Genomic DNA, 12,949 nt, shown 5'->3' on the forward strand with positions numbered 1-12,949 from the left:
CTTTGTCAGCCAGCAGCCTGGAAACTTGGGTCTCTCCAGCCTGAGAGATGAGTCTTCTCGGGCACTGTGGGGGATCCTGGGTCAGGCATAACTTTCAGTGTTTTAAGATTTTCATTCAAAAACAAAATTATATCCCAGTTTCACAAGAGGGAAATAATGTAACTTGAAGTATCAAAACATACCATGCTGACTATTCTAGTGTACTTGTATAGGGGAGAGTCAGTCATTAAAGATTTCCGAATCTCCTGTACGTTTGACGTGTCTGGAGGATGCTAAGCATGATAGCTATTTCTGGCCCTTCTGCATTCCCCAGCTCAGACTCTCTGATTTTAAGTACAAATGCTTCAGTGATCGGATTTGAAGCTCACAAAGAAAGGATTTTATCAATTTTATACAGAGGAGTTCATCCAGCAAAACTTGCCTGTGGCTAGAAAGTACCCTGCATCCACACAATTCGTTTTGGCTGAATCTCTCTGGGCAGCCAGAGCACATCCACTGCGATGGGTTTTACAGTCCTTGTTGAATGAGCCATCATCTGCTTGGAGAGTTCAGCATTATCACTTCCCAAATGAATATATGTGAGGCTGTGCTTAAGGAAACCTCTGCTTCAGGCAAACCTCAAGCAACACCTTGATAGTATCACCTTTCAAGAAGTAAAAAGATGCCCAGAAGGCAGAACCATGATCTCTTGGCCAGCCAGATTATTATTAAAGGGCAGTACAGATGTGGTAGAACCTAAAGGAAATGCTTTGTTTCTATTGAATTAAATTAGGAAAAGGGGGCAGAATTCCCCTACTCTAACTACTAGAGTGTTAAATAGCTCATATGCCCTGGCTAGAGATCCATATTTTGCATAGCACCTCTCATACCAAAGAATCGCAGTGTACCTTTATAATCCATCATTGAAATAGGGAGCTGGTGGGATGATGAGTAAATGGGACATGACAGCGACCAAGGAGAAATTCTGACCACATATAAAGGGGCATCCCTCAACTTAGTGTCCTCGCAAAACAGACAGGACTTTGGGTTTTAAGGTCTCAGTCAAGGAGCCCCAAACACAGTAAAACTGTATTGCACTCATTGTGTCTCCTTGGAAGGACAAATTCACCCTGCTAGGTTTTAAGCTTATGGTTCCAGGGAATCTAGATGCTTCGAACCTGCAGAGTGGAACTCTCAGCCTTCCCTTTGATGGAGAAAAATGCACTGGGATAGTCAAAAGTCAGCACAGATAAGAGGTGAGGAAATATGCCAATAGGGACAAACATGAATGATTCTTTCACGCAACATGGGAAGCAAGCATCACCGCCTGAAGGCCTGAAGTAAACTTGTCCAGTTAAGCAATAGCACTGAGGCCCATTTTTTACAATTCCTCCAGGCCTGCTACTAAATCTGCAGCAACAGGAATTAGCTACTAGGACTCAGGAGCTGTTTTTTCCCCCATACTAGTTTGTTTGTTTTATTTAAAAAAAAAAATCCCTGAAGTGAGGAGGCTGAAGTAAAAAGAGGGCACTATGAAAAACATTTTGAGAAACCCACCCCAAAAAACCCAGGGTACAATCCTGGCTCCACTGAGGTCAATGGCAAAAGTCCCACTGACTTAAATGAGGCCAGGATTTCATCCACAGTGTTCAAAACTGGCATTCAAGCCCCCACGGCACCCACACAAACATGCTCAAAGTGCACTGGCTGTGTGCTGAGGACTGAAAGGGCAAGATGAATGTGGTGGGTTTTTCTTTCTAGATGGGTAAGTGGCATTCCTGTTCTGAAGCAGCAAAAACCTGAAGTCAGATTCGATCAGAAAAAGGACAAGTCCTGTTTTAAAGTAAGCCAAAATGGCAGATCTGGCACTGGAATGGCTCCCCAGCTCCTTGTGAATATGGAACAGCAGGAGACTATGGGGAGTACACACGTTTGTTAGAGGTATTGGCCACATTAGGGCTCTTTGGCACAATCTTTGTTACAACAAAGTATACAAGGAGCAACTAAGTGTAAATGGTTGCTCCTAACCAGTTTTCTGACCACTGGCTGAAAAGTTTTATCTAAGAATGTGTGGTCTGTAGAACGGTTTAGCTATCACAGATGTCACGAAAAGTTATTGTCTGGACTGGCCACTGTGTTAGTAGCAAATGTGATTAAAGAGGAGAGTAGCCAACACAGTTTCAACCACAGCGTAGGCAAGGCCTTTGATTCTCAATTTTGGTTTTTCAAAGCTCATGAGGAGTGCTCTGAATTTGAGGGTTGGAATGGAGAATGGTGGTTAAACTAGGTCATGCAAGATGTCTGAAAAACACATTAACTTTAGGTTTCAGGGCGTGTAACCCAGGTAATGTAAACAAAGACATCAATCCAGACCCGCAGTCTTCCAGGACACAAGCAGCAGAGAGTGAAAAGAAGGTCACTTCCCCAAAGCTGTTCCTAGAAGTCAAACACATCTTTGTTCGGCAGAATATGGAGGGTGTCACTCACCAGCTGTCGCTGTTTTGGCGGAAGGGCAGGGGGTGGTGCCAGCTCTTGCGACGAGTCTGTGCTGCTGAACGAGTCATTGAACCCATAGACTTCCATGAGGTGCTTGTTTTTCTGCTGGTAAATGTGTTCGTTCTGAGGCGTCTGGTAGAACATGGATGGCTGCGGCTCTGAGTAGTCTTCCATAAACTGCAAATATGCCAGCACTGTAATACAAATCAGGACCACACTCATTGCTGTTGACCAGTCCACAGCCTTTTCAGTAACAGAGTGAACAAGTGGGCAGGATCCTCCCCCATTAAAAAACAAAACCAAAGTACAAATGGACAGACTGCACCTGTTATTGCACTTTGCTTCAGGAGGGTGAACAGAGCCAGTTTGTCAGGTTTCCCCATACTAGGCCACATCCACACTATGGGGTCTACAGCAACACCCCTACAGTGCCTTAGCTCGGAGGCTGTAAGCCTGTAATGTAGGTGCAGATTACAGCAATGGAAGGGGTTTTTCCATCACTGCAGTAACTCCACCTCCTCAAGCAACCATGGGTAGGTTGACAAAAGCATTCTTCTGTCGACCTAGCTGCATCTACACCAGGAGTTACGTCAGTATAGCTATGGCGCTCAGGAATGTGGATTTTTAAGCACAAACCAGGCTTAATACAGTGATCTGTTCCCATTGTCTGAAAGCAGCTGTAAACATCATCATCCCTCAAGAGGGGGCATCAGTTCACACTTCATTAGGATTAGCACTCCAACTGTCTGATCAGCAGTCTCCTGTAAAGCTGGACAAGGCCCAGTTTTGAGTTTGCTTCTAAGCAACCATGCTCCAAAAAGTTGCACTAGTCTAACACTAACCTGTGCCAACTTGCTCCAAATCTCGGGTCAATGGCTATAAATATTTCTAGTATACGGAGGCTTAGGTCTTTGTCTATATTGTTATCAGGTGCTATCACCACAAAACAAACTACCTTGATATCCAGAATTATACAGAGAAAAGGGGAACCGGACAGCCTGACAACTGGAAAAGAGGATTTAGATAACAGGGTCCGGACTACTACATGAACTTGCCAAGCAAAACTGGCTGGTGTGAGACTGATGTTTTACTCACATTCATTTTTTATTTTGGGCCTTTTCAATGGCACTGTCAGATACCAAGGAAAGTATTTTGGATATTTATTATGGGGCATGATTTCAAGTGAGATGATTATCCACTATCACTTTCTTCCCTGGAATTGTCTTCGAAGTGAAGTACGTCTTCAAAGGACAACGTCCACTTGCAGCATTGAAGAAGAAATATTTTCATGAATTGTTTTTTAAATTCAGTAAAAATATTTAATTCGGGCTTAAACAATTCCAGCATTGCAGCACTCTGCTGCTGAATGAGAAACAAACAGACAGTGAAACCAAGTAGAAATCAAACCAGCTAACAAGGCAGTTTTTGCCTTCCCAGCTGAATGAAGTGCAGGTAGCAAAAAAAAAAACAACAAACAAACAAAAATAAAACCCTGCGTAAACAGTGAAAAGTAAATTGGATTTTAAAAAACTCCTTCAGGTTGAATAATCTGAGGTACTTTTAGAAGCAGGGGTGACATTTTGTTTAAAACAAATTTTTTTAACCTTTTAGTGTCCCTGATCACTGTCCCTTTCATCCTGCCACCTTCAATAGTGCCATTGCCTCTACAAATCATAGCTGTACACAGTCACTCACACACAGCACGTGGCTCCCTTGCTTTCCACCAGACAAAGCAGGATGTCCACAGCACCCATCCTCAAACCTCTCAACTGACTCTCCTCGCTTTGCCGGATGAAATTCAAAATTGCTTCTTTTTGAATAGACACAATGGCCTTCCTCATGGATTTGTCTCTTCAAACTCATCCAGCATGTCTTCTCCCAGGCTATTGCCAGCACTAGCAGGAAAGCCTTCTCATTTAGAACTCCAGCCATCTGAAACTTAGGCTTGAATAGAGACTGGGAGTGGCTAAGTCATTATGCAAGGTAACCTATTTCCCCTTGTTTTTTCCTAACCCCCCCTCAGGCATTCTTGTTAAACCCTGGATTTGTGCTGGAAATGGCCCACCTTGATTATCATACACATTGTAAGGAGAGTGATCACTTTAGATAAGCTATTACCAACAGGAGAGTGGATTTGTGGGGGGGGGGCGGGGGCGGAGGGGGGGAAAAACCTGCATTTGTGCTGGAAATGGCCCAACTTGATTATCATACACATTGTAAGGAGAGTGATCACTTTAGATAAGCTATTACCAGCAGGAGAGTAGGGTGGGGGGAGAGAAAACCTTTTGTAGTGGTAAACACCCATTTTTTCATGCTTTGTGTGTATAAAAGATCTTCTATACTTTCCACAGTATGCATCCGATGAAGTGAGCTGTAGCACACGAAAGCTTATGCTCAAATAAATTGGTTAGTCTCTAAGGTGCCACAAGCACTCCTTTTCTTTTTGCGAATACAGACTAACACGGCTGTTACTCTGAAATCTGACACAGGGTCTTTCCACTTCACTGAGCCATCTCAAATTTCTGCTGTAAACCTCTCTCTCTCTCTCTCTCCCCCTCCCCCCGGCTTTCCTAAACATCTTAATGTGTCTCTAATTCTGCAACAGAATCCAAACGCTGTAAAGGATTTTTGGATTGCAGCTTGTATGGAAGATGCTAGACACAATAAGGCCCCAATCCCACAACAGGATCCTCATGAGTAGACCTTCGAACCTGCGTAGTGCCCCCACTGAAGTCAGTGGGACTCAGTACAGGCACAAGGTCTATCTGTGCAGTTCTCATGGCAGGGCTAGGGCCTTAGTTGTATTTTACTGTACAGGCAAGACACCCATTTTGGTAGTTTTCCAACTGCTACAAAAGGGTGATTAAGGATGGAAAATAACTTTGCAAAATCTGAGGAGAGATGCGGAGGGCAGAGTAGAGAGCACACTACCATTCAAGCACTTTAAAGAGGTTGATCAGCATCTTTTTCAGAACCATTTGTCATTCACAAAGCGTTCTACTTCTTATGAGTGACATACTATTTTTCCCTCATGTAAGTTTTTAAGTCTGGTCATTAAGTGCCAGTCATTCAGCCTTTGCTGGTGTTTCAGTCTCCCAGCTGCAACAAACCAATGTCAACAATAAAAGCTTGACATGCAGTCATCAGAATGCAACATGAACCCATCATGCAAAACGTGGAGGCCAGATCCCACCACATGAGGTCTGCAACCCCAAAGTGCAGCACTCTGTGCTGCTCCACCCAACAGCAATCTACAGGCAGTCCAATTTCAAAGAGGATGCAGCCTCATACAAGTGTCAGCAGGAAGGACCGCTCGGCACTTGTCGCCTACACCTTTTTTGAGACTTCCTCTGATATTTTTAAACTTTACCTAGAAAAGGAGACTAAAAGCTGTCCAAAAAGTACATCTCTAACTATATAAAAAGTAGTTCTGGCAACTAAAGTGCAGAAAAACGCTGTGTCGCACAACTCTGTTGATGCACCTCAATCTTGAGCAGTAACACCTGATACTATTCCAGTCTTAGGACCTCACACAGTTCTGTCAATGTTCATTACACTGCTGTCCTGCAGCACTCCTTCAGATCCCACGCAGCTCTGCCTGTGCTCCTCAATCTCTATCTTCAGTACTTTTCCTGGGCTCCCAACACAGCTCTACCAAAGCGCCTCACAACCCTCTGCTGTTTCAGACTTTGTCCTTCCCAAAGCCAGGAGCGATCAGTGTACCGAACTGTGTGTGTCTCTGTGTGAATGTGTTTGTATATTTACTGGTGTGGACAAATGACCATTAGGGTTAGGGCTGAGATGACAAAATTTATTCCACTGGTGATGTCATTTGTATCGGAACATAACTCTCTAAAGGTGAAAAGTGCAGGGATTAAGGAACCAATCCACCAAGGTCCTCTTATTTTACATCACTGCCATGTAAAGGCGACTTAAGGTACAATGTTCACACAACACTGGTACAAGAACAAATGTTTCCAAACACCAGAAAGTCTCAGAAGACTCAGCTATTCCCTTCAATGTGTATGTACAGCAAAATGTACATTAAGTACACCATGAAGCCATAGGACATACAAAAATTCCAGTTTATGATGCATCGCTATAGAACACCTATCACACACTGTGCCTCTCCTGGGTGCAGGAACGGAGGCCAAGAGGCTGAGACAGAAGGGCATATTCTGGGATGGGAGAGAAGCCAAAGAGTCAGAGCCCGGACTTGGTGATATCAACGTTACATAGCCAACATTGGTATGTTCACACTAAGCCTTAATGAGGATTCAGCTACAAAACCATTTAACGTGCTACATTTAGCATACAGAGCTGAAGCACCAGCCAATACCAAAGGCTCTACTGGGTTTAAAGGCTGCATTACAGCAGTAATGAGAAGTGTCCGTGAAAAAGGTGACACATTAGCTTCTTGTGAAAAATTAAATTACAGTCCATGCCTTAACTCAAGACAGAGCTTCTGAACGGAGTTGGCAGCCTTAACTTAATCTGTAAGGGAATAATGAAGAGCTCTTTTATCTCAGCTGTTTATGGCACTAATGCTTCCCATTGCCATGGCAGCTACTGCCCCCCCTTGTTCAAACCAGTGCAGGGAAGGTAAAAGTATCTCTGCTTCTATTCTGACTTCATCTACAATTTTAGGTTAAGGAAAAACCATATGAAATAGTGAAATACAATCCCTGAATTCAATGTTGCGGGGAGGGGCAGGAGGACAGAACACAAATGAAAGGGGCACACTGGCTCTTTAAAGGCCTCTGATCTGTAGCAGAAGGTTGAGAAAATGGAAACATTCCTGTGATTGCTCTTTGCATAGGCTCCCACCCATCTCCTGCCCTCCCCTCTGTGCTGCAGTTTTTAATGAGGCAGACATTCAAAAAGCAGATGGGGAAATTACATCACTGGCTCAAAGCAGGCAGCACATCCTGCAGTTTATTCCATACACCGAAGGGCGGAACGGGGGCTGCAGCCTCCTCGATGAACAGCAGAGATGTAAAGACAAAGTCTGAGGAAGCACACCTGGAGAAGAGGCAGGAGTGAGAGACATAATTTGAAGCATCTCCCTCCAGAATGTTCCAAAATGCCCAGCTTATGTCAACTTAAAATCTAGAGAGAAAACACTTGAAAAGCCAGGCTGTGGCTGGTATCACCTTACTGGGTCCGAGATTGTGCAGTGGTCCTCTTACTTTCTGCTCCGAGTAGAAATCCCCCATCTACACAGCGTAGAATGCACTTACTGTCAAAGGAATGAAATCTCTTTGGGCAACCTAGTAGGTTGTTGCACTCCACACAGCAACTGCCTCCGAGACAAATTCACAGACCCTGCCAGCTTCGCACCAGAGAGCCATCAGTACTTCGGTGTTGGCCTCTGGCCTGCTGCCAGCAGGCTGACATGATCTCTTCTTGGGCTCCATTCTCAAAAACACAGAGCTGTGTACTGGAGATGGAGGATTGCAGTTGCTGGTACTGGAAGCAGCATCAGGCTGGGGGGACAGAAAGCTGACCTGGCCTATATGCAGTGGCAGTTGACTTCTAATCAAGGAACAGGAAAAGGCAAGAAAAAGCCAGGATGCAGGTGCCTGATGGATTGTGTGAAGGCACTGGAGGACTAGCAGCCCCTGATGATGTGTCATGGCACTAACCTTCACCTAACACTGTGGGTAGGTCATGTTAGCAGCTAATGAGATAAATTTGCTCAAGGCTCTGCCCTGTATTTGCAGTCATGTCAGCCAACTCAGGTTACTGCCACTACTGGGCATGAGTGATAGTTTGTGTGTGTGGACAGGGGTTGAGTTAATGGGAACACTCAAGCTACACCTCATACTGACCCACTAGTGAAGACAAGCTCAAAGAAGCTTTGCCTCTACCTCTGGGGATGACATCTGCTTTTCAAATAGTTTATATCATCCTGGATAAGCCCAGCAACTGTCCTAAGCATAGCTACAGCAGTTAGAAACCATCTGCTCAGATGGCACCGTTCGACACTTACTTTCCACTGACAGGGGGAGAAAAAGGGGTGAAGATAGAGAGAAAAATGAACAAATGACAACTCCAGATTCTAAGCTGTTTGGGGGCAGGATCCTGCGTTTTAGACCAGGAGCTCTTTGTGGTTGAAGCTGTTCTATATTGTGCCTTGTACAGCATGAGAACATTGCTAGCTCTTAATAATAGTCTAGAACAGTTCACCACTAGCATAGTAACATGTACTCTTACAGCACTAAATAAATAATAATTCAGGCCAGACTGAAAGGCAGATCTCTTACCCTGTCGGCGTTTGTCAGAAGGCTGCTGTCTGAAGTCTCTCTGGGCACAGCTCACAGTAATACATATGGTTAATTTAGACAGGACTTGCTGTACAATATTAATTAAAAGTCCACCTTTGTCTTTACTGTAAGATTTCCTGCCAATAAATCAATTGCCAGAAGATGACCCAGAACAGTGAGACCACAATGAAGTCACAGCTGTGACAGCTCTAGATCTTTTTAACGAATGCATGCATTGTCAGTACCCCAGGAGTGTGTCATGCACATATTGTGTAGATATGTGAGCAATGCCTCTCAGTATATGTAATTATACCAGGATATCTGCATGCATCAGTTCATTGTAAGATACAGCATATGTAGGCCAAGAAGGGAGTGGTGGTGCTACCATAAATCTTATTTCTAGTAACGTTTTACAGAAATTTTTTATGAACAATAAGGTAAAACTAACAACCGCAGAACTGTAGCATGCTTACATGCAAGGTATGGACTATATATAGCAATCTCTCAGTGTCATATGAATGCAATAAAGGTGTCTGCTGCAATGTTGAAGTCAGGTTACACCCCAATACTTCAACCAGCTTTGCACCAAGGATGTTTTAACAAACCAAGGGGACAGACTACATGCTGGATAACAAGATCTCCCTCCTTAACAATACAATCTAATCAATGCTCCAGAGCCTTCTGATATCTTCAGATTACAGAAGGCAGCTAATTCTAAAAGCCCAGCTAAACATCAAAGATGACATACTTGCAGGCCTTGTTACTGGGGTTAACAGTGCACACAGGCAGTAAAGAAAAGATAACTGTTTACATTGTTTTTAAGTAACTCTCCTTGACTTCTCAAAGAGCCTCATAGGATAACAGAAAAGAATGAAAAGGGGCTTAGAGAGACAGGCAAATAGCCCAACCCACTCTTTTCTCTATGAATGGGGTCACCAAATTGCCTTTAGCCCAAACATCTCCAGTCACGCACCTCCCAAGTAAAGGCACGCAGGTTCCCACAGAGAGCTGAGTCTTCACCCCCATGCACCAGATTGCAGGGAATGAATCTGGCCTTGGCTGAAGCCCTTACTAAAAAGAAGAATCAATATGTGGAGATGAACTGTGTGCCTGATCCTGTGACCAGCAATGAGGGTTTGCATCAATTCAGTTAGTATGGCACACAAGCCATATGGCTGTTACTACTAAATCGTTTGGGATAGCTTCAATTATTGACTCTGACTGAGTAACTAGCCTGTACTTCCTTTGTGATGTCTACAAGTAGCACTGTAGCTCCCTGCTAGTCACTCTAGGTACCTTTAAACATTTTGCCTTACCTTGCTCACAAGAGACAGATATATGTTATTGTCTATATCACATATTACATGTGTGGATAGTGTACCAAACTACTGCAATAGACTGGTCTCTCAAGACTGAGCCCAGGTCAAGCTCTGCTCTCAGAGTGCAAACAGTACGGGTTGCAAGTGTGGCCTGGACAACTTGAGCACTGTCCTTACCAATGGAGATGCTGCTTTTTGATGATGAACTTTTGCGATTTTAACATGGTCATATAAGAAAGGAATTAGCTGAGGTTTGATATAACAGTGACCAGCTAAGCAAGCCAGGAAAGTTTCAAACCCAGCCTCTTCCCATGAGAAGACCGCAAACAACAAACCCAGGTCAGAAGGCCACCTTGGCATTTTTCAAATCTCCTCTTGGGCTGGGCTGTGAGTCACATTATAAAATACAGTTGATCCAAATGCTGAATGATGAGACAGTGCTCACAATCTATTTAAAGAAGAACTGTAAAGCTAGCCACTGGCTGATCGCTCGCTGGATCTTATCACACATTCCAGTGCTCAGTTCATTCCCTGATGAATCAGTATAGCTGCTCCCTTTCAATGGGACCCCCATGTTTTAAGCAAGGGATCCACTGTTGAGTGAAAATTAAGGTAATGAGAGTAAGGTCATGACCTCCAGTCCTCAGAGCCACTGCTTGAGGAGCTGGGAGTTTGGTTTACGATGGGAAGACCTGGCGTTCAGACAGTGCTCATTTTAATAATCCATCTTCTTATGCTTAAAATGAAGACGGTAGCCCAGGCAAAATGGCAGCACTGGGCACCATCATGACAGGCTAGTCCTGTGCTGCCATGCCAGTGATCACAATCTGGATGCTGGGCTGACAGCACTTAGCCTTAAGAGGGGAGAAGGACCAGGAAAGAACCCTTTCTCTGGGCTCTTGGAGACAGTCCAGCCCTCCTCTGTGGTGAGAAAGCAGCCATAACAACTTTGAGGTGATCCGGTGGGAATAAAATAGGATGATCCAAAGGACAGGGCCACTCTGGCTTGAGACTGGTATGGAGAGAGAAGGAAACCACCCTTAAAGGCAGTGACAATGCTCTAAGCTGTCAATCTAACTGCTGCTCTCTGGATCCTTTGTGGTGAGTCTACAACTAAAACTTACATTAGTATAGCTCTGTGGTCAGTGGTGTGAAAAACCCACCTCCCAACAAAACCCTGAGCGGAGACACACCTAAGCCGACAGAAGAGCACTGCTGTTGACACAGCTAACGCTGTTCGGGAGGCGGTGTTCCCACAGTGGCAGAACAACTCCTTCTGTTGGTATAGGCAAGGTCTACACTAGGGGGCTATGCCAGAATAGGCGCTGTAGTGTAGACATAGCCTAGGACAGAGTTAGAGCCTTTCACTCCTAGGGCTAGTCTACACTGAAAAGTTACATCAGCACAGCTGTCTCTCTCAGCAGGGTGAAAAATCCACATCCCTAAGAGATGTCGTTAAGCCGACCTAAACCCTGGTGTGGACAGTGGTCGACTGACAGGAGAATTCACCTGTTGATCTTTTGGGGAGGTGGATTAACTACAGCGATGAAAGAACCCCTCCCGTCACTGAAGTGAGTGTCACACTTAAAACACTGCAGTGGCACAACTGTGCCGCCGTCGTATTTTAAGGGCAGACATAGCCATAGTTCTAGATTTCAATGGGAGTTAGGTGCGTAGGCACTTTTCAAAATCCCACACGTGTTTAAAGATGCAAATTGGCTTCTGAAGTACCTTTAAAAATCTGGCTCTTACTGGCAACGGATTGGTGCTGCCCACCCATACGGTTTAGGTTGACCACTGTGACACTTGGCACTAAGGGAATAGGGACATTATCACCTGTAGGACACTGGGGAGGTGAAGAATTTGAGGAAGGGAAAGAAAGAGAAATACCAATGCAGGCACTTGCTTACTGTGTTTGTTCTTCTTCTCTGGCAGAGGCGGGGGGTTCTCTGGGTCACCCATAGAGTCAGGAGCAGCAAACTCAGTAATGAATTCAACCGGCACTGAAGAATTGCCCTGCTGGAAGGGCAAGACAGCAGCAAATGACGTGAAGGGTACTGACGAGAGAGCTCCTGGGTTCTGCAGATCATCCTCCGAGATATTATCATATTGTGAGGGATGCCTCTCATAGGAGAACCTGCAGCCTGCGTTATCCGAAGTCTGAGAGGCTGCACTCCTCCTCTTTTTCTCTGGCAAAGCTGGAGGAGTCTCTGTAGACTGTGTTGCTGTCAATGGACTGCAGTATTGTGGCTGGGGGGAGCTGCCCGGGGGGAGCTGGAAAACATGTCCATGAAATGGGGAGCCACACTCGCCCAAGGACTCTGGCAATGGGCTGAGGATACTTGGCACCTGCTGAGGTATCTGGTCAGCATTAGAGAGGTCCTGCTGCAGGAATTCATAGTCCGGATCATAGTGATCTGTGTATAACAAGGAGGATAAGAACACCATGCGTTATTCATGCCTAAACTGAATTACTGCATTACTGTCTATGTGATCCTCGTTCTTCTGTATCCCACCCAACTGTAGCCCAACTGTCAGTCACCTTTGTGATAACATCTCTTCAACTTAGAGCGCGAGCTCTTTGCCCCAGAGACTGTTCTTCTACATCTTCTGGAAAGTGCCCAACATACGTTTAGTAATAAGTGATTAGTAACAATAGTTCAACTCGTGAATCATTAGAGAGCTATTGTTTCTCTAGTGAGTGCATTTTATTTGTTCCTCTTCATTGTTACATCTCCTTCGAAGTTTGAAAATAAAATAGCTTTAACCTAGAGGAGCTTCCCTTTTCGACTGATGGGCAGAAAAGGGGTTGAAACCAACAAGCATTTTAGCTTGTGACACAAGTTGAGTCTGAATTCAGACTTCTATAGCTGAAAGATTTCTGAACTA

The 12,949-nt window shown here is 44.6% G+C and overlaps 1 protein-coding gene across 5 annotated transcripts in view; it reads right to left on the minus strand.

The window, feature by feature from the left end:
• RAPGEF1 (Rap guanine nucleotide exchange factor 1) overlaps positions 1–12,949 on the minus strand; it is a 120,331-nt gene that overhangs the window by 38,104 nt on the left and 69,278 nt on the right. For all 5 annotated transcript variants that reach the window (XM_037879703.2, XM_037879702.2, XM_037879705.2 and 2 more), the window contains 2 exons: positions 11,971–12,477; positions 2,467–2,669 (listed from right to left, as the gene is read on the minus strand). In XM_037879703.2, coding sequence (XP_037735631.1) covers positions 2,467–2,669; positions 11,971–12,477 — 710 coding nt within the window. The remainder of the gene's footprint in view (positions 1–2,466; positions 2,670–11,970; positions 12,478–12,949) is intronic.

This window comes from Chelonia mydas, chromosome 16 (assembly GCF_015237465.2).
Source record: "Chelonia mydas isolate rCheMyd1 chromosome 16, rCheMyd1.pri.v2, whole genome shotgun sequence".
NCBI classification, from domain to species: domain Eukaryota; kingdom Metazoa; phylum Chordata; order Testudines; family Cheloniidae; genus Chelonia; species Chelonia mydas.